The 22,401-nt window shown below is 34.5% G+C and overlaps 1 protein-coding gene across 1 annotated transcript in view; it reads left to right on the forward strand.

Annotated features, from left to right (window-relative positions):
* The window catches only part of LOC121952416 (peripheral-type benzodiazepine receptor-associated protein 1), a 96,166-nt gene that overhangs the window by 25,186 nt on the left and 48,579 nt on the right, over positions 1 to 22,401 (forward strand). Inside the window, 4 exon segments of the mRNA XM_042499085.1 lie at positions 6,539 to 6,646; positions 6,998 to 7,126; positions 9,616 to 9,792; positions 12,114 to 12,305. Of these exon segments, the coding sequence (XP_042355019.1) occupies positions 6,539 to 6,646; positions 6,998 to 7,126; positions 9,616 to 9,792; positions 12,114 to 12,305 (606 nt within the window).

Below are 22,401 nucleotides of genomic sequence, written 5' to 3' on the forward strand. Positions count from 1 at the left end.
TCAAGCACTCCCCTATGCCAAACCAACCCACTGCCAGGAAATATGTCAATGTTTTGAATGCATTGTACGTTTCTGCAAACCGCAGATATGCACGTTAAGAGACTTCAAGTTTCAGCAATGCTCTGGTTAACGTGTGGTTAGATTTAGGCACATAAAACACTTGGTTATGGTTACAAAAAGCTCATGGTTTGGTTTAAAATTCATGCATTTCATGTCACTATACCCGCTGGAAAAAACAGTGATGGGTGGCTAAAAAACAACAGCATTCATGTCACTTTTATCTGGCAGGAAACGCTGTGATGCCTCTAAAAAAGATCATTTTTATGGTGCTATCCAGGCAAGAAAGTGCAGTGATGTCTTGTTAAGAGAACAAAAAAAAGCTTTTTGTTGCACTAACCAGGTAGGAAATGCAGTGATATCTCAGTAAAACAAACCCAGTGATGAGTCGTTAAAAAAAAAGAACAGCATTCGTGTCAATGACCCGCCAGGGAATATATTGATATCTCGTTAAAAAAGATCGCACACTTTTTTTGCACAATTAAGTTTAGCGGGAACAAAAAAAAAGCTTATCACAACATAATCTCCACTGGAAAAACACAGCAATAGTCCGCTAAAAAACACCCTATAAAATAACCGCTTTTGTGTCACTAAACCATCAGGAAAACACAGCGTTGTCTTGCTTAAAATAAAATAAAAAAACACTTTTTGTGGTTTATTGGTCTCAAACAGTGCACTGCAGCTCGGCAGGCGTCTCTCCTCAGTGTCCGACCATCTTAACAAAGTCATATAATTAGTCACTTTAGAAATGTAGCTACATATGAATCAGGAAAAATCGTGGATTCAGAAACGTACAAAGTCAACAGTTTCCTCCGGCAGCTGCCCAAACATTACAGCACAAGAGATAAATCAAACAACAACGGGCGACTAAGCGGCGCCCCTGAAAAACTCTCGTATCATCAACAAAGCAAATGGCTCGGTCATGAAGTGCTGTTCACGGGTTTATGAAAAACTATGATACATTTTAGTGTGCAGCTTCAGTGTGAGCCCTCATACATCATCTGAGGAGGAGAGACTCACACACACACACACACACACACACACACACACACTGTGTTACAAGGTTAGTGTGTGTGTCTCCGTCCTGCTGACCGCAGGAGAAACAGGTCTGAACTTAAAAAAGTGCTTTCTTCATGATAACTGCAGTACAATTGCATCTTTACAATAAGTACTACCCTGTTTTTGTGAATGTTAACATACTGAATGTTGATAATATGATGAATGAGGTTTGAATGATGAGACTTTGAAGGCCGTAACGTTATTGTGAAGTGATGTCAAAGCTTCGGTGGTTTCCGTGAAACTGTGACCCACAGTCTCTCCGCTGACGACAAAATGTTTCTAAAGAGTTCATTCAAGTTCAAGGAGAGCAAATTTGCTGAGTCACTGCTTGTATTGATTAGAAATGTCGTCCGTGAAGCATCTTTTTCGCCCACAGTGACAAATAGTGATCACATCTTTGCTTTAACTGCATGCTAATCACAACTCATTTACAGAATATGGAGTACAGCTTTTTTCAGGCGCAACCTCAAACGAACCCGCATCACATAGTTTCTGTCCAAGTCCGACCCGGCAGTGATTTTGGGCCTGAGCCCAATTAAAAAGCTACATTTTTATTTTATTTTATTTTCAGGGGTGGGTGATATCTCTCTCTCTCTCTCTCTCTCTATATATATATATATATATATATATATATATATATATATATATAAAACAAATATATATTTTTTTTTTTTTTTTTTTTTAATTTATCTTACTGTATTTAATCTTATTTATACAGTTAATCTCATTGAGACACGCACTCTCATTATCAAGAGAAACCTGTTAACATATAATAATATATAAAACAATGAGATATAAAACTTCTCTCTATAGATCCTCTTTTTGTTTCCCCTCCAGTCCAATTCAACTCTTGTCATCTGTGTACATAAACTGCCAGTTTCCTGCGTCTCTTTTTGTACCGTTTTTGGTGTAAATGACCCTTAACTAAGGGTCTGTCAGTTTTAAATCTAATTTTGAGTCTCAACATATTTCTCAGTTACAAAGGATTGATGTCAACACTGCACACGCATTATTTATGACATTATATAGACTTTTAGGTCTGCATTAAAAATATATATATATTTTTTAATTATTAGATTTACTAGATATAAAAAAAAATAGGGCAGTGTTTGTATAATTGTATGTTTAAAATTATGTTAGAAAAATACAGTATATACATTTTTTTTAGCACTTTCTTGAGGTCATTTACTTTTTCTTTTTTTTATTTTTGGCATCACTAAAAAAAATTTGCGACAACAAAAAGCATCAAAATATTTTTTTTCTCAATTCGCCAAAAAAATCACCCAAAAAAGAAAAACAGCAAATGTTTTTTTCTGTAAAAATCACCAAAAATGTATACATAAAAAGAATATTGCCAAAATATGTCCTGTAAAAATCTGCAAAAATGTTTAAGAAAAAAGTTGCCTAAATATTTTCTTTTAAAAAATCACAAAAAAAATTGTTTAAAAAAAAATCACTAAAAATATAAATAAAAAGAAGAAAATTTTTAAAAGAAAAAATTTACAGAAACAACAAAATCATCAATTTTTTTCTTTAGAAACTGCAAAAATTATATCATAAAAAAAATAAATATATACATTTTCTTTAACACTTTCTTCAGGTCATTAAAAAAATGTTTTTATTACTTTACCTTTTTTTGTTTATTTTTCTGGTAATTTTCTGGTGAGCTTTTAATAATTTCTTGCTATTTTTTGGGGGGGGGGCATTTCTAGTTCTATTACTCGTCATTATTTTCGTCAAAATTTAGTCAAATTTGCTTTGGTATGAAAAAGGATAACTAAGACTGGTCTGAATTATACTGAAGTGTGAGCAGATTGTTTCTTTTTTCACACTTTTTAATTAATTCTTTTTTGTAAATATTTTTCCTCACCAGATCACGTGTCAGTGATTTCAATCAAAATATTGTGTTTGCACGTCTGCGCGGTCTCACGCTGTAAACATATGGTCTTCCTGGCACTAGTTTGTGACCCACTAACTCGATCTTCAGACAGTGTTTCCATCACAATAGTCCTGGAGGAGGAACACAGCGGAGCCTCAGCTGCTGCTTCAGTAAACAGCTGGTCATTAGTGTTCACTTAAATAACAGGTACAGTAGCATTAAAAAACCTCCAGGGAGCCACCAGACCCCATCATCTGCAGTTACCACGGCAACGTAATCGCACAAGATGATGGTCACATGATCTTTATACCGCATCATGTCCTCGTGACGTTTAATGTAACCTTAGGGGTTTGTGATGGAGATGTGCTGCTGTGATTAGGCTCGCGCGATTTCACTGGGATATACAGAATCGTGTACTTATACCATCATGTACCATCTTATACTTACGGTCAGCTTTTCAGATGAATAAATACACAATAGAAACCCACGAAATGTTAAGAAAAGTAAGTCAAAAATTCAAGAAAATTACCTGAAATAAGTAAAAAAAAAAAAAAAGAGAAAAGAAAAAAAGAAAATTAAAAAACAACAACAAGGCAACCAGGACTTGGAATTAGTCCATTTTAATTTGATTTAATTTGATTTATTTTTTTGAATATTATTTTGTAATTGTAATAAGATTTTCTTTTCTTTTTTCACTGAAACATGGGAATATTGCCTTGAGTTCTTCAAAATACATAGGAAGAAAACAAAGAGCAACGAAAGGAGAAATTAACCCAAAAATTTGCAAAAAGTACAAGAAAATTACCTGAAATAAGTTTTTTTTTAAAGACAAAAAACAAAACAAAATAGAGGAATACAAACTAATTAAAAGCTCTGATGGTGCGTGCTGTGCACCACATACAATGAGTTTAATAGAAAGAGGAGCACCTGTATTCATGATTTCTAAATGCTCTGGTATACTGTGATACTGTGAGGAGCATGCAGAGATAGTTTTTGTCGAGTGTGTAGGATCACGCTTTAACAGGTAACTCGAGGCAGCTTTACCTTTTCTGCTGATTGTGCTTCACTGTGAGGACAAACCGTCCCCTCTTCACCTCCAGCTTATCTGTCCACCCCGTCTGTCCATCTGCTCTCACTGCAGCCGTTACCTTCGTGTGTGCCAGGTCTGCCGCTCAGCCTTCTTTGTGATGGGATTGTTACTGTTCATGTAAATTTTCTTAAATTAAGTGTACTGTGTAAGGTTTGTCCATTTACTGCTTAATTTTTATTTTTATTTTTGTCCTGTAAGTATAAGAGGATGTCAGGGTGGTTCGTTCGTGGGGTGGGTGGATATTTGTTTTGTTGTATACATGTTATCTATTAAAAATCAATGAAATATAAAAATAAGAAAAAAAAATATTTAAAATCACACAAAAAATTTAACGAAAACAAAAAGTGCCCATATATATATATATATATATATATATATATATATATATATATATATTTAAGATTTAGAAATCGCAAAAAAATAATAAAAAGAAAAATCACAAAGAAAAAAAAAAAAATAAGAAAAAATATTGTCTTTAAAAATCACCAAAAATTGTTTTAAAAACAAATTACAAATATAAGAAGAAAAATCACTAAATGTTTTTCTCTAAAATCACCCAAAAAAATTTACAGAAAAAAATCTGCAAAATCTTTTCCTTTAAAATTGCCAACATGTTTTCTTTTATAAAAAATCAACGAAATTTGTATTAGAAAAAAAATCACCAAAAAATATAAATAAAAAAACACCAAAAAAGATTCCCTTTAGAAGTTGCAAAAATAATGTCTTTAAAAATCACAAAAACAATGTTTAAGGAAAAAAAAAAAAACAAATTTTAAATACAAAAACAATCACTAAATGTTTTTCGTTTAAATGTCGCAAAAAAAAAAACCCACTGATTACAGCCTTTGCCACATCTGCTGCTGCCAGTTCACAAGCCAACAAGCTCTTTTCTGTAACACTCAGAACTATAAAACCTCATAATGTGATTTTATTTTAGTATTTGACGACTGTGTCATTAAATCTACTCTGGGTTTGGAGAGTATATTTGGGAACCGCTGGATGCCTTTCTCAGTTCTTTTTTCTATGCACAAAACAGACCTAAAGCCTGAGAAAAATCCTCACTGTACGAGTCTGGACAGTTATGGATGTGAGCTGTGATTTGATTGGTCGGCGGAGGCGTATCACGAGGTGGTGGTTGTAGTTTTCTCGCCCTCGCTCGCAGAGCTCTGCTTCCTCTCATGCTGAGTCGCTGCTGCAGTGTAATCGGTGTCCGGTGGCTGGCTGATTGAGTTGCTTTAATGAAAAGCTTTTTTCACTGAGCTGTCATCTGTCAGCCAGCATCAGACGGCGCTCAGTAAACACAGGCTGACAGCAGAGGAGGCTCACACAGGGCGCAAACACAGAAATAAAACTCACAACACACAAGGCTTTGCAAATAGCTATTTCTAGGCCTGGAAAAGTTTTGGAAAACTAAATATATCCTCAAAGTTTAGCAAAAGTCAAGGAATTTTGTTTCACAATCCTGTATAATAACAAATGATGTATACAAGGTAAGGCTGTAATGTGATAAATTGTCATTTTTGGTGATTTTTTTTAATGGGGGAAAAAAGAAAATCTTTAAAATAACCCAAAATGTATAAAGAAAAGAAATGACCAATATTGCCAAAAAAATGTTGAAGAACAAAAAAATGACAAAATATTTAAAATATTTAATAAAAAGTTTTTCTTTAAGAATCACCAAAAACTTGAACAACAAAAAAAATGGTCATTTTTTGCTTTAAAAATCACATGCCTTCAAAGGCATGTTCTCTTAAAAGTTGCCAAAAATGTTTAATGAAAAAAACAATCTCCAATATTTTTTTCTTTTAAAATTGCCAAAAAAATAAGAAAAGAAATACCATTTTTTTAATCTACAAAAAAAAAAAAAAATCACCAAAATATTTAATTAAAAATTGTGTCTTTTAAAATCTCCCATTTTTTTAAAGAATCACCAGAAAACTTAAACTACAAAGAAATGGTCTTTTTTTCTTTAAAAATCACATACCTTCAAAGGCATGTTCTCTTTCATAACTGATGATAAATTAAATAAAAAAATGCAGCCGTTTGCAGTTGTACGCTCCTCCCTTAAAGCCAAAATAAATAAATTCCTTAAAATGATTTGTCATGCCTCTCCCTTTTTGCACCACCTCGTGCCCCCTCATAAATAACAATCAATCCCTAAGTTATAATTATTTTTTAGGTCTAATCTGTTTCTGACTTTATTTTCAGTTTATAATATATTTAAAAAAAAAAAAAAAAAACGCTGATATATAGTAATGATAAAGAGCTGATAAGGAGTATTGATGGTCATTTCTGAGAATGTTGGCCTTAAAGTCATGAGAAAATCATGGAAAAGTCCTGGAAATGTTTGGGTAAAACTGCGTATGAAGTTCCTGTCGGACACACAGATTCTCTCGTGTTTCGTGGTGTGTTTTAACCTCTGTGTCTGTGTTTTTTTGGGTTTTTTTTTGCAGAATGGCACTGACTACAGCCTCCTGGTGCGTCAGAACTCTGAACTGCTGCGAGCCCTGGACGAGCTGGAGAAGACCTGCACCACGCTGAGGGAGGAGAACGGCCTGCTGGTGAGACTAAAAATAATATCAGACAGTTTGTAGTCTTGACTGAAAGCTTCCTCGAAAGTAGGGCAGGCTCACAGAATGAACATTTTCAATGTGCATTGTTTCAGTGAGACGCTTCCTCTTGCTCTGTTTCTGTTCATTCAGCGTATAAATAGATAACCGGAGAGTTTGGCCTTTTCCTCGTATCTTCCACTGGTAACAAAAGCTGATGACACACATCCAGTGCTGCCGATTCTCTCTTCAGAGCTTTAATAAGCCTCCCTGAAAGCTGTTTTCGCGTCCGTCTTGTTTGCCGTGTTTGCGTCGGTCTGCAGGCGTCGCCTGATGATGATATTTTGTTTCTCCCGTGTGCAGCGGAAAAGCAGCGCCCCAGAGACGGAGGAGAAGGTCAGGCGGCTGAGGAGGAAGAACACAGAGCTGGCTGTTCTCGCCAAGAGGCTGGAAGAGAGAGCTCGGAAGCTGCAGGAGGCCAACCTCAGAGTGGTAACCAGCACACAAAATATAACATAATATAATATATCATAATATAATATAATACATAACAGCTCTGACACAGTGGCTCTTAACTGGTGCAGCCTCCGGCTCCAGATCAGTCACTGGTTCAAGGTCTGCACGTAGGAGAAATGACCACATACACTGTTTCATTTCTGTAAATAACATGTAAGCTAAAGAATGATACAGAACATGTTTCAAGAATAAAATGCAATTATTTAAAGCCATTTCGAGGATATGAGGACATTTGGGGCTTAGACTCTGTAAGAAAAGAAAATTGCCAAAACTTTTTAAAGAAAACATGCCTTCCAAACTGGCAGGTGCGCTGGTTATACATTTTGGCAATTTTTATTTTTTCTTTCAAAATTGAAGTTGTTGTTTTTTCCTTGAAGATTTTTTTTGTTTTTTTTTAAAACCTCTTGGCATTTTTTTTGTTTTTTTTTTTTTTTTGTTTGTTTTCTTTTTGCCGATGATTTTCTTTTTTCTCCCCAAAAAAAGTGCTTTTTTGATTATTATTATTTAAAATTATTTGTTTCAACAGCTCACGGATGTGCCCGCTGATTTGGCAGGCATGCTTTCTTTTTTCATTTAAATTTTTTGCATATGTGTTTTTCTTTTAAGATTTTTGATGATTTTTTTTGTTTAAATGGCAAATTTTTTTTTCTTAAAAACTTTTTGGCACTGATTTTTTTTTTTCTTTAAAAACTTAAGCTTTTTTGTTTTCCTTTCCAAATGGCAACTTTCTTTTTCATGTTTACAGATTTTTTTTTTATCTTTTAATATGTTTTTTTTTTTTTTTTTTTTTTTTAAAAATGTCTTCCAAACCCACAGGCCTGCCAAAAAATCACCCTAAAAATTCATCACAGCCAGAAACTGTAAAAACAGAAATTATCTTTAGAATTTAATTTCATTTCATTTCACATTTCTGACAGTCATTGAACACATCATTTGGGACAATCACGTCATGCATTTTCCCGAATCTCTCAGGAAAGCTTAAGGAAAGATATCCTCAGCTTTGGGGAGGATAAAAACATAGCCACCCCTCTCCTCTGATAAATTAAGAACAATAACTTAGGCCTATTCTTATTAAAACACAACAAACAGACCACATAATACCAAGAACAGGACAATGAAACAGTTACAGTCCTCGTTAAAAAAAACAAAAAAAACCCACCTCATTTCAAAATAAAAGCTCTGTGCTGCAAATTCACTGCGTTTTTTTCCCATAAACTTGACATGTTCATGCGTCACTTGCTGCTCATTCAGAATGGACCCGCGACCCACTTTTGGACCGTGACCCACGAGTTGGGACCCACAGCTGTAACCGTTTCACGGCGGCGAGTTCGCCCTCGTTGTGTGACCGCCTAACGCTGCAGAGTGACTCATTGTGAAACAGCAGCGTCCAGATCAGCACGTCACCAGAGAGGAGCGTGTGATGAATGAGAGCCTTGTTGGAGAATCAAACAGCACCCTGTTGAATAATTTAATGCATCACTCGAACGGCTGCAAGAACTCACTTTTCAGGAGAAAGTCGCAACAAAAAAACGGTTACATAAAGCAAACTAAACATCGAGCACAACAGCCGAGGATGAAAAAATGAAACATTTCTCGTATGTTTCAAAACCTGATGTGCTGCCAGAACACAAATATCAACTTCTGTTTTTCAGATCAAGTAGAAAAAATTTAATTAAGATTACAGATTTGATAATACACTTGCTGAGCCGTAAAACTGAAAGAAAGAAAGTCTTTCCACAAATGTGTGGTGTGGGAGCACGTATCGTTGATCAACCGAAAAATTTACCTCACCACGCACTTTAAATGACAGCAGCCTTAAAGAACAAATGCATAAAGAATGCGTGTAATAAATTAATTAATTTGGGGAAATCATACGGTGAAAATGCAAATGGAAAATATAAATAAATTAATTTCAACAAAAATTTAAAGTAAGCAATAAAAAAAAAATGCAAAAATAAATAAATAAATACATTAAAAAAAATAATAAAATGTATAATAATAATAAAAGAAAATAAAAAATAAAAGAAAATTATAGGAATACCAAATAAATAGGATGATTAATACAAAGGTAAAACACTGAAAGAGTAAATTAAAATAAAAAGTGTCAATTAGAGTAATAATATATATAACAAAAAGTGTAGTCTGCATTGATGATGGTGGTTCTGGCCCTGGATTATCAGATCCCCTATCAGACAACCCCTCAGCCTGTTTGTACAGATTATTATTTCGCAAAGATCTCACTGTGATTTACTCTGTTTAGTTGAAAAAGCACAGCTGATAGCAAACTGCTTTTTTAAGGTCCTTTCAGTTTGAGTCAATTTTTCATTCTTCAGTTTCAGTTTTTGGAACTTTCTGTCATGTCTGGTCACACCTGCACACCTTTGCTGTTTGCTGGGTTTCTGGTGGCAGGCTGGAAATTTTCAAATCATTTTCCTAAAACATATTTCCCTTTTTTTTTCGTGCAGGTGAATTCTCCGTCGCTGATGAGACCCGGGTCGGTGGAACAGTACAAGAGGGCGTTCGCCCGTCAGCGAGCTCGTGACCTCGCGCAGCACGCTGATGCTCTGCTGTCCAAAGACAAAGAGATCGCTGCCCTCCAGCAGGAATGCAGAGAGCTGGAGGCTCGGCTCGGCAGCGGCAAGGTATTTATCACATCACCACTTTAACCCTTTGAGGCCCAGAGCGACTTCAGTTTAACCCTCTGAAATCCGCAGCGACGTCAGTTTTCTTGTGCTGGATTCAGACGGCGTTCACAAACAGTTTGACACTTTGTTAACCTCGTTTAAAAATTGGTTCAATTTATTTAAAAAAACATGGTGGGAAAAGGCAATGGCAAGAAATGTCCAACAAATTGTGACAAGAAAATTACCTGAATTTTTTTTAATTTATTTTTATATTATCAAAAAATTTTATGCGAAAAATGTTTTCTCATTCTTTGTTTTTTTTTTAAATTTTCTGTTTTTGCTCATTTTCGGGTATTGTTCCTGTAAATGTTTTACAGTTAATTTTTTACAGTAATTTAATTTAATAATAATTTCTCATTGCATCTTCGTCAAGTTTTTAAAAGAAATAAAACCTCTTTGCTCAGGTTTCAAAGGGTTAAACTGCTTAACTAAAAGCATCATTCAGCACAGACCTCTGCCCGTCAGTGATCCTTTAACCCTTTGAAACCTGGAGCGACATCACTTAAGTCGTGCTGAGTTCAGACACCTTTCACAAGAAGCAAAGTGTGTTTTCTTTCAAAAACACAAGAAAGAATGAACTTTGTTAGCAATGTTCCACAAACTACAGGAAACAATTTAGAAAATTATTTTTAAAAAGCTCTAGGCATTAAAAAGAAAAAAGCTAGGGAATTTTTTTTATTTATAATTATCAAACAAAATTATGTTACAGAATTATTTAAAATTTTTTAAAGCACTTCTTCCAGGTCATTTCAATCTTTTTTTATTTTTAAATTTCTTTTATATATATATATATACACATATAAATTAATTGATTAATTAATATTCAAGTAATTATCTTCTTTTTTTTTTTTTTTTTTTTTTTTTACAAATTTCTTGTTAATTTTGGGGACATTTTTTTTATTCGAAGCCAGTTTGCTCAGGTGTCAAGGGTTAAGTTTGGTGTCATGGTCCCTGCTGCGGGCTCATAACGCCACCAGCTCGCTCTCTGCTGGGCATCATGGGTACTTCTCATCCTGACTCTGAGCCTGCATGACAAAGCTCTGCGTCACTGCTGAGGACTGGATGACAGAGCAGGAACAGGCTGCCTGTCTAAGTGCCTGTTTTTAATTACTGCTGCAGTGACTTAAGAGCTCGTTCTGCTGCATGTAAACATCTGTTGGGGTTAATAACGACGCGTCCTGCAGGCTGAGCCGTCTATTGATCCAGACAGAGAGTGACTGAGCTTCAACCTCAGCACTTATTTACAATGAGGGAGAGGTGGTCCTTAAATATAATGTCCAGATTTAGATTTTCATAGAATACATCAACATCGCCTGTTTATACTCCTTTCGCTTTTAACCCAGAATGAGAGTTGCCATTATGGTGTCATTTTTGAAGAAAACATGCCTGTTTGGAAGGTTTTTAAAGACAAAAATAATTGCCAAAATATTTTCTTCAGTTTTTCTTTAAAAAATGCAAAACTAAATGAATAAAAAAAAAATGTAAAAAGCCAAAATGTTTTCTTCAAAAATTAAACCTAGAATGAGAGTTGCCATTATGGTGTCGTTTTGGTGATTTTTGAAGAAAACATGCCTGTTTGGAAGGCGTGTTTTAAAGAGAAAAAAAAAGCTTTAAAAATCACTTAAGAGTTTGTTTAAAAAACTAAAAATCTTTAAAAAATCACCCAATTTTTTTTAAATGCCTGAAGGTTTCTTAAAAAATTGCCAAAAATTAAACCTGGAACAAGAGTTGCCATTATGGTGTTATTTTGATGATTTTTGAAGAAAGTACGCCTGTTTGGAGGACAAGAAAAAAAAGTGCCCAAATATTTTTTTCTTTGTTTTCCTTAAAGAGAGTCCCCACCAAAACTTAAAAACAAAAAAATGTCTTTTTTTTTTAAATTGCTGAAAATAAAAAAAAAAGTTTTATTTAAAAGATCAACCAAATCTTTTACAGAAAAAAAAAAGTTTGCGTTCTTTAAACATCACCAAAAATCACCCTCTCGTCTCATAAATTATGAACAGTCCCAAAGTTATATTTAAATGTTCAGTTTTAATCCTGTTATGAATTCATTATTTTTTAATAATGTGTATTTAAAAAAGAACTGATGGCCATTTCAGACAATTTAGGGTCTTTGAAATTTGCCTCAAAGTCATGAAAAACTCATATATTGGTAAAAATGTGTATGAAGCTTGTGTATGATCAGTGGAAATGATGAGTCATTGGATCAGATCGATGGGACGCAGTGTGAAAACTTGATTAAAATGCTGAGATGATGGCGTTTCGGTCTCGGTCTGCAGGGCTCCTGTCTCCCATCTGGCCGAGTGGAATTTGAGAGGCTCCTCAGGGAGTCTCAGAGGGAGGTGCTGCGCCTCCAGAGGCAGCTGTCCGTCACATCATCCACACAGAAGCACGACCAGAGTCCCGACCCCGGGGGCCCCCAGAGGTGTGGGGACATTCAGGAGGAGGAGGAGGAGGAGGAGGAGGAGAAGGTAGAGTCACCACTCAGAATACAACTCTACACTGACCCCTGTTGGTCTGCAGTGATTATAATCAGAGAACCCAAAACTGATGACATCCAATTAACGGTTCATGGCATCAGACTAGCAATGACTCAGCTTTTTTTTTTCTTCACAGTTGTGTGAATTGAAATTTTCAGGGCAAACAGGAATCAGACGTTCTGTGTTGAAATGCACATTTCTGTACATATGAATGGTAATACCTCTATACATGAGGAGAAAGAACGATAGTTATAGTGATAAAAAAAATTAAAATGAAATATTAATGATAATAGATTAATTAAAAGTATCAATAAATAAAGATGATATTGAAATAAAATAGAGATTGTTATAATAATGCAAAAAAAAAATCAAATTAAAAATCAATAAAAATAAAATACAATAATAATATTAATGATATTATTATTATTATTAATATTAGGTTGTTTTGTTGTTTTATATTTAATAAATAAAAATTAAAATGAAGTAAAATAGAGTGATGGACAAACAATCTAATTACATAATTATTATTAAAATTATATACAATTATATATAATAAATAACAACAATGACAATAATAAATTGTAGTATTATTATTTATATTAATGTTTAAGAATAATGAGTGATACATTTATTTATTTTTTAATAAATAAATAAAAATAAACAATAATGTACAGTAAAAAAAAACAAAAGCATAAAAGAGATAATTGACAATACAACACTCCTTTTTAAAAAAAATCTTTTTTTTTTAATTAAGGGAAGGTTTAGGTGTTTATTGTGTACTGTTAGATATTCTACTATTTGACTCACATATTGTGGTCGACCATCAGAGACAATGTATCTTTACATCTGTATGTACACATATCATGACTAAGCAAATCCTGTCATAGTTTCTGTGTCGTGGGGATCAGTTTTTAAAATAAAAAGACAAAAATGTTGCATATACTGTAATATAAATCAGTGTAAAGGTGGAAAAACTAACACTTTCTCTAAAATGTTCTGCGTATTTTAAGTTAATTATGTGATTGAAGACAAACAGACCAGATCTGTTTTATCACACAGGAGCGTCGATGGCTCCTGTATCTTTTTTTTAAACTGAATGTTGTTTAATAATGTTTAAATCGAGCCCGCCTAGTTTTTTTCTAAAATATCAGCGTATGTTTACGTTGGCATGGATGCTGTTTTGCAGCGTTATATAATGGCTTGTCGCTGGACCCGAAACTAATCTGCCACAAGCCATAATGAGATGATTCCCTGCCTTGAACTTGGGCCTGATCAAAGATACCGAAGTCACACACTCTGATCCGCTCCGCGTTTAATACTCATCCGCTCTCTGTGCACTTCTTAGAAGCAGCTCCACACACACACCAGCCACTCACCGAAAAGTAAAAAATGCACATATACTATAATAAACATGAAGATAATGCAAAAAAAAGCACATTATTTGGAAATTTAGCTTTGAGAGGTAAATTTTTTCTGTGTTTTTATGGCATCACTTACAGGCATGTTATGAATTTTTATTTTTTTATTTTTATGATTAACATTTTATTAATTTTTTTAAAGGCCAAAATACATTCAGTCAAAAAGTAGCAATGGACACTAGCTGACTGGCACAAGTAACTCACATGATCTGGTAAAGGAAACTAGAAAATAAAAAGACATAAATAAAAAAAAAAATGAAAATGATAATAATAATTGTAATAATAATGATAATAAGGGAGGCTGTGTTGAGATTAAACCAAGTCAGTACAAATTTAGTAGAATTTCATAATTTTTTTCAATTAGTGTTACTAATGTGACTTTTTTTTTTCTTATGATTAACATTTTATTACATTTTTAAATAATATATTCAATCAAACTGTAGCAATGGTAACTAGCTGACTGGCACAAATAAATCACAACAAAACACAAGACAAGAACATGATCTGGTAAAGGAAACCAGAAAATGTAAGGACATACATAAAAAAAAAGAAAAATAAATACATAATTAAAAAAAAAAATAAAATAAAATAAAAAAAAAAAATAATAATAATAAATAATAATAATAATAATAATAATAATAATAATAATGGAGGCTGTGTAGAGATTAATCCAGATCAGTACAAATTTAATAGAATTTCACTTTAAAAAAAACAAAAACAAAAAAAAAACACATTTTACCAACAGGGTTGTTTTTTTTTTTCTTTTTTGGTAAAATTGTCCTCTGTGTGTCAGAAGTAAATGCTCGGCCTGTGGAGCTCAGATGAGAATGCCGATTGTGGTAATCTCTCGTTTGTGGGACGCACACACACGCACACTCCCCCCGGTGGCACGCGCACACCCAGAAAGGGGCCATGTTGTGTGAACTCTAATCCCCTCTAACAACAGAATGGTACAGTCCAGTAATCCGCTCTCTGTTGCTGTGGCAGCGGTGAGAGGGTTTTTGGGTGGTAGGTAAGACTGCAGCCGCACTAAAGACTTTTCCATCGCGCGCTGCTCTGGATAACCAGCAGGCCGAGGGACCCTGACGCTGCCACAGATCACACGAGAGGGGTAGGTCACCTTTTGGGTTTTGTCGTGTCTGTGTCAGTAGTTTTATCTTTTATTTTTGTTCATGTGAATCTGTGCAGGACTCAAAGTTGAAAACTATTCAGTGTCATGACGAGAGAGAATTGCGATATTAAAATCAGTTTATTCTGTCAGATTTTTAGCGTTTGTGCAACAGTGTGGCTCTCAGCTAAGGAGATTTATGTTTCTTTTTCTCTCTCGTAGCTGTTGTCTTTTAATATTCCTTTCAGTGAATGCCACTGCCACTTTTCTTACAAACCAGAGAGCCGGGACGTGCACGAGGCCTATAGTCAAGGGCAGCCCGTCTGTCACAAACCCGGTTTTATAACTGTCATATTTCGGAGCTTCCAGATGTAGATTTCAGACGGGCCGACTTAGCGGCGACGGGGTGGTAGAGCGTTTGATTGGTGGACATCGATATGCTCCGCATTAAAAAAAGAAAATCAACGGCCAGGCCAATCCATTAAGGTGCTTTTAAAAGAAGTGATCCAGTTACCCGTTTCAGTAGTCTGCAGGGATTACACCAATGTGCTTATGGCATCCAGGGCCTGCTGAATGGGATCTGACCCTGCTGCTTTAGTACGCATGGGCCCAAGGTGTACTTGATCCTTTAGTGTGCGCTGGACCACATCAGTGGGAAGTGTGCACGGCGGCACCTCACTGCGCGAGGCACAGGTGAGCCTCCGACCGGGAGCTCCTCTGACCAAAACACGCTCAGAGGCGGCGGCTGTGCCTCAGCGCGAGGACATCATCAGAATAATGAACTGTGTTTGTATGAAACCTTTCATACAAGAAATGCAGCCCGGCGTGCTTTAAAAGAAATAAATTAAATGCACCAAGTGCTTCACATCAGAACACATACAGGACATAATAAAACCTGCATGTAAAAATCAAATCAAATCAGAGTAAAATACACAGAGTGCATCTTAAAGTGGGTCAAGTCCACCTGATAATACCAGTTTAAGTAAATAAAATAAGGATAAACATCACTGCATCCCTCCGACCTGCACATTAACCCTTTAAAACCCGGAGCTGCATCACTTTTCTTGTGCTGCTGTCAAATGCCTTTTACAAGTGTTTAACCCTCTGAGCTAAATTAGTGTGATTTTGTTCAAAAACATAGAAGAAAAAAAGGCAATGAGCAACAAATGTTCAACAAATTAAAGGAAATAGGAATTTATTTATTTTTTTAATCTAGGAAAAATGTCGGGGAAAAAGAAAAAAGCTAGGAGAAAATTATGTTTATGATTATAATTATAAATATAAAATTATGTCACAGAAATATTTTATTATCTTTAAGCATTTTTCAAACTCAGTATTTTTCTTTTTAATGATTCTCCAGTAATTTACTTTTTTTTGCTATTTTTTGGGTCATTTATTTTTTTCATGGCTCATTGACTCCCCACGTTTTCTGAAAGAAATCAAGCCAATTTGCTGAGGTTTTCAAAGGGTTAATTAACCCTTAGGGCCCGTTTCAATATAAGACGCACTTGTATTGCTCTGCACACAAAATGCGCTTTTCAAAATCAAGCTTTAAAAGATATTATACATAAATGCTATTTTCTATTTTCATTGAGTTTTTTTTAATAAATATCAAATATTCATTAATTTTCAGAATTTCAACCCTTAAATGTCATTTTTCATGATGCCACTTTGTTTTTAGATGGAAAAAAGAAGAATTATTTTTAAAATACTACATGTAAAGTAGATTATTTTAAGATGATCACAGTCTGAGATATATCAGTGATTTTCAGCTACATTGACTGTGACCTTGGTCACCTTGTGGAAACAGCATGTATTTTCTCCATATGCCAAATATGGTCAAAAATAATGATGTATTTTAGACTTATTGTCGGAGCTGAGCTGGAAATTCACAGATCAGACAAAAATACACAATCTGGACTAAATTTATGTCGTATGCATGAACAAAGCCAAAATTATCAAAGAATGAAAAGTGTGTAAAATGCACCAAACAGTCCTTAAAAGGCAAAAATTATTTAAATGACTGTCTTTGTACTTTCAAGAGAGTTTGAGTATTAACTTAGTTATTACCTCCACCGATTATCTTTTCGACTGTCGACTGATATAATAACTAATTCACTGACTATTCTAAAGATTATTTATTTTATTACTCTATTGCTATAGCAATTAATTTACAAAAAGATAAACATCAAAAATGTGTCTTCTTCTGGCCTCGACATGGAGACAGACGTGGCTGCATCCACCATCCAGGCCGTTAATTAATAATAATTTATACTTCTGTCGTAATACTTCCAGCAGAATTTTATGTACTTATTTTTAATTGTTAACTCTGCCAGGGACTTTGTGATTTTTGTTAGTGCTGCACCTATAAATTATTCTTTTTCTCTAATAATCTAACGACTATTTTCTTGATTAGTCGACTGATATAACAATTAATTTATTGAATATTCTATAAAAAAAATTAATACATCACTTAATTCACAGAAAGATTAATATCAACAGTGTGACTTGTTAATATTTAAATAATCTTATTCAGTCTCTTCTCTTAAAAAACAATATTGTTGTTATTATTTTTTATAATTTGGTATGTAAATTTATTATCTTTGCATTATTTTTTAAATTAGTCTAATATCACCAGCACTGCTGTGTTATGATAATAATACTTATTTTATTTTATTTTATTTTTTTATTTTATTTATTCTTTTTATAGGCCCTATTTTCAGATGCCTTACCAGAAAATACTGGACCTCAAAGTGAAAAGGATTTCTGTGACACATTCATTAATTACATTTACATCATCGCAGCTCTTCCCCCAGTGGTTATCGTCTGTGCTGAAAATGGTTATGACATTAATATATTCACCACTGTGAGTAATGTGCAGTTAAAAATAATTTCAGCAAACGTATTTTTTCATCAGTGTGGAAAAAAAAAAATAACTGAGGTAATATATTGACTACAGCAGCAGCACTCGTTTTCTCACTCGTGCACGGCCGTTAAAGTAAAATAAAAAAAGTAAAACACCCAAAACACAACAACTTGTGACACACGGTGTCGAGTTAACGGAGCTGCAGGAAGTTTAAGTGACTTTCACAAACAGAAACTTCACGCTCCAGCCGGGCCGCAGCTCACTGCTCTGCAACACACATTTTGCAAATTGATGCATTTCCGTAAATGATTGTTGATGAATCGCAGTTTGATTTTCTGTCAGCAGAATTACAGAAAAACTACAGGCCCAATTTTTGTGAAATACAGTGGTAAAAATGTAGCCAAAGAAGAACTTAGATAAAATTAAATTAGATATAGGAGCATTTCCAAATCACAGGCAGGTACATAAAGTATTTTTCACTCTTATTAGCATTATGAGATAGAGCATCATCATCACGCTTTTCTGCGTGCGCTTAGAGATTTTACATCTTTTTTTTTTCACACCACCTGAGAAAGTCAAAAAGTTGTTTTGTTTCCACTTAAAATTTAAATTAAAATTAAAAAAAAAAAAGATTTTTAACTGAAACTTCGCCAAAAGTGCTAAGCATGTCAAAAGCCAATTTTTTTTTTTTTTTTGTTTTAAGATTATTTATGGGGCTTTTTTGCTTTTATTTGATAGTACAGATTTTAGCGTGAAAGGGTGAGAGAGAGGAGACGACATGCAACAAAAGGCCGAGGCTGGAATCAAACCCACGGTCTGCACGTGTGGCGCCCGCTCTGAGCCACTGTGCGCCCTATAAATGGCACATTTTAAAGTAACAAAAACAGAGCTGTTCTTTTTTCAGGCGATTATACACTAAAGAAAACGTAGTTATGAATATTTAATTCCTTTCTGACGATATATCCCACTGGACCTTTAACCCTTTGAGACCTGGGAAATTGGTTCTTAAAATTTACCCCAAAAAAGGAGGATAAAAAGATTTAGAAAAAAGGGAAAAAACAACAAAAATATAAAAATATCTGGAAAAATAACTATTATAATAATATCAGTAACTCAAGTTTTTTAGGCATTTTTGTGTTTTTTTTATTATAATTTCTAATAATTTTGCTCTGTCTCTCTGTTAAAACAAAAGTTTCAGGTCATTTTCCTAATTTCTTGGCGTTTGTAGGACATCCTTCATTCATCACATCCATTGCTCATGTTTTTTAAAGAAATCAAACCGATTTGCTCAAGTTTCAGAGATTTAAAGTTTGAAATTGAATGTGTGAAAAGCTGTTTGAACGCAGCACAAGAAAACTGATTGTTCTAGATTTCAAAGGGTTAAAGTTCAGATCATCTTGTCGTATTAAACGTGCATCTGCAAAAAGCTCAGGAGCAGATTTATGTGTCCTCTGTTGAGTCTTTAGGACCTGCTGTCCAATCGGGACAGAAGACAAACCGAAGCTTCAGTTACAGTCTGAAAATAGAAGTCAGAGAAACGTTGAGTCGAGCTGCAGCTGAAGGCTCATTTTGTCTTTAAATAACCATAAATTTTAACATGCCTGCATTAAAGCGCATTTTGCATCGAAGGTTTATGCACATAAAATGTTAAAGCTCATGTGCACAAAGTACATGTATGAGTTATTTAAACTATTAAAGTTTTTAAACATTTTTTTGTATTTATATAGCACATTAAATTCCAGGTGGAAGCACAAAGTGAATCCATTGAAACTAAAAATAAAAAACTCATAAAATAATAAGTAAGATGAAGAACAAATCAATAAAAAAAATACAAGGACACCTGAGTCAAAACTGAAAAAAAATTTTCAAATTAAATAAAATATAATACTGAAAGTAGGCCATTAAAATAGGATAACACATATTAACTGAGGTGAATAAAATAAGTAAAAATATAATAAAATGTGATAAATTAGACCAGTAAAAGCTGACAACACACGAGTAAAACCTAAAGAATAAGACCAAATAATAAATAAACCAAAAAACCAGCAAAAGTAAAAACACACCTAATTTAAAAGCAATAAAATAACCAAATTAAATAAAGTAATAAATCAGCAAAACAAATTTTGTTCTTTTTTTTTCAAAATAAATATTACTTTTTATCTTCTTAATAAAAAAATTAAAAAATGAATCAAAACCATCAGAATATCTGTTTATGTACAAAGTCTAGCCAGAAAGAGACGACACAGACGGGACATTCATCATTTTTTTTACTCCTCGATACCTTTTTTTTTTTTTTTTACTTCATGAATTTTAGGTAATGCAACAACACCATAAATACAAAATATTCCTCATAAAACATTTTTCAAAGAACTTCAAAGTCATGATTTTAGTTTTAAATATATTTATTTTGTTTCGCTGTTGCATTTTTAACTTGTGCATCAAAAAGATAAAGTATGCTTGATTAATTTCTCAGAGCTCTGAATTTTCCTGCTAATTGTGGGTCGGTACGAGAACAGAGAGGAAACTCTGCACCCCGTCAGGTCTCTGAAACATGCAGCGTTTTGTCAGGTCACTCTGGGTTTTGTCAGGTTAGTGTGTTGCCACATAAACCTTTGAAATGATTCATAAAAGCCTCGGCTGCGTTCTAATACTCTCCCTGACCGTCCCTTTATTCCTCGTAGCATTGTATAAATGAGGCATTACGTAATATTCCCCCTCTGCGCTCATTCGTCGAAACCATGTAGGAATTATATCATGGCGCTCGCCCGAACCCTGATTTTATTCTCTCTAAGCTCGTCATTGTGAGCTCCCACAGTCCCTTTGCTTTTTTAGGAGTTTTCACCTGCAGACTGATGTCACTGAGGGGTTAAATCTAAAGTTTACTCTCTCCTTAACGTCACCTGCGACGCAGAGCTGAGTCAGCCTGAGAAAAAAAATGTTTGGTTTCCTAAAACTTGGGGAGAAAAAGGCAATGAAGCAAGAGATGCCTCAAGAGTTTAGGAAAAGATGGCAAGAAAATGACCTGAAAATTATAAAACTCTGTTTATCATTATATCTTTTAAAACTATGTTACAGAAGTGTGTGTGTGTGTGTGTGTGTGTGTGTGTGTGTGTGTAATAGCACTTTTTCAGGTCATTTCCTTGTTTTTGACCATTTTTGTCCTAATTTTCAGGCCATTTTCTTGGGTTTAGTTTTTTATTGGCTATTTTTTCTGGTGATTTTTTTGTTTCAGTTTTATTTTTTATCTTGTTTTTCTTTTTTTGGATATTTAATTAGTTTTCTTTTCTTTTCTTTTTTGCCAATATCAGTTTATTTTCTTTTCTTACTTAATCCTTAATTTAACCTTTTTCCTTTTTTTGGCTAATTTTCAGGTTATTTTAAAGGTTTATTTGGCCAATTTTCAAGCCATTTTCTTGTTTTGATTTCTTCTTTATCTTTTTATCCTTTTTCCCTTTTGGGGGGCTAATTTTCCGATCATTTTCTTTCTTTTGTTTCGCTAATGTTCAAGTCATGCTATTATTTATTTATTTTACAGTTTTTTCCTAATTTTCGGGTGATTTTCTTGTAGCTTTTTTTCTTAAATTTCTTGCCAATTATGTGTAAAGTCTTCTTAGGTCACTCATTGTCTTCCCCCCATATTTTTGGAAGAAATCAGCCTATGTGCTTAGGTTGCAAAGAAGTCACGATGAGCTGCAAAAGCGGCGAAACAACAAATAAACTTTGCTCTGGGATCTCGCCTCGGCCTCGCTCTTGTGTCGCTCCTGTGTTTGGCACACGGCAGCCAGATTACAGCGGCGAACCACACACACTTAAAGCCAGCTCGCTCAGTGAGTATAAAGTGCTGCAAGCTAATTAACAATCACAAGAAGGCGGAGCGCTTTAAGCACGTCTGAGCTGACATGAAGGTGGGCGTTTCACCAGCACGCAGGGATCACGATCACCGGTAACGAGCACCGAAATGAGTCGGGGACAGAAACATCAGCAGTTTCGTGCTCTCATTCCTGCACCGTTTTTTGTACGGGGGCCAATGGAATTAGTGCCTCCTGCCGGCCTTTCGTCACCACTACTAACGCCATCTGGTCTCCTTTCCAAAAGATAAAGCAGGGACAGCCTCGCTTAACTTCACAGACATGACACTGATATGGTGCTAAACGGTCACAACGGGTCATGGGCCGCACGCTGAGGGATCCGCCATGACACTCAAACAAGCCTCCTCCCTCTGATGCTTCTGCACACGTGAAGCTGCACGTTTAACAAACTCACATTCAGCAGCCTCTAAACTGAAAAAGCGTCTACGTGATTTCCGTCCCGTAAAAGTAGATTTAAAGCACCATTTCTCAAACGGGGGTACGTGTCAGTACTCCAGGGGGTACGTGAGACTTTTAAAAAAAAGTATTTTAAAGAGTAGCAGTCATGCATAACTCCTAAAAAATAATTATATTATAAAACATTCAGCAAGAATATTAATCTAAGTTCATATACTGAATTTTATAATCAATATTCAATCTCAATATCTTAAAAAAAATACCCGACTCCCCCAAACCAGGATCGTTTGACCCCACCTGTCAGATGCCGTCACCTGTCAATCAATCACTTGCCGCCATCAAGACACAAATGATGGAGTCGTGGTTAAAGTGCAGCAGCGATGCTGCTAAAAACACGGAGAGACAAATGACAAAGAAACCAGAATCGATA

The sequence above is a fragment of the Plectropomus leopardus genome, chromosome 13 (genome assembly GCF_008729295.1).
Source record: "Plectropomus leopardus isolate mb chromosome 13, YSFRI_Pleo_2.0, whole genome shotgun sequence".
NCBI classification, from domain to species: domain Eukaryota; kingdom Metazoa; phylum Chordata; class Actinopteri; order Perciformes; family Serranidae; genus Plectropomus; species Plectropomus leopardus.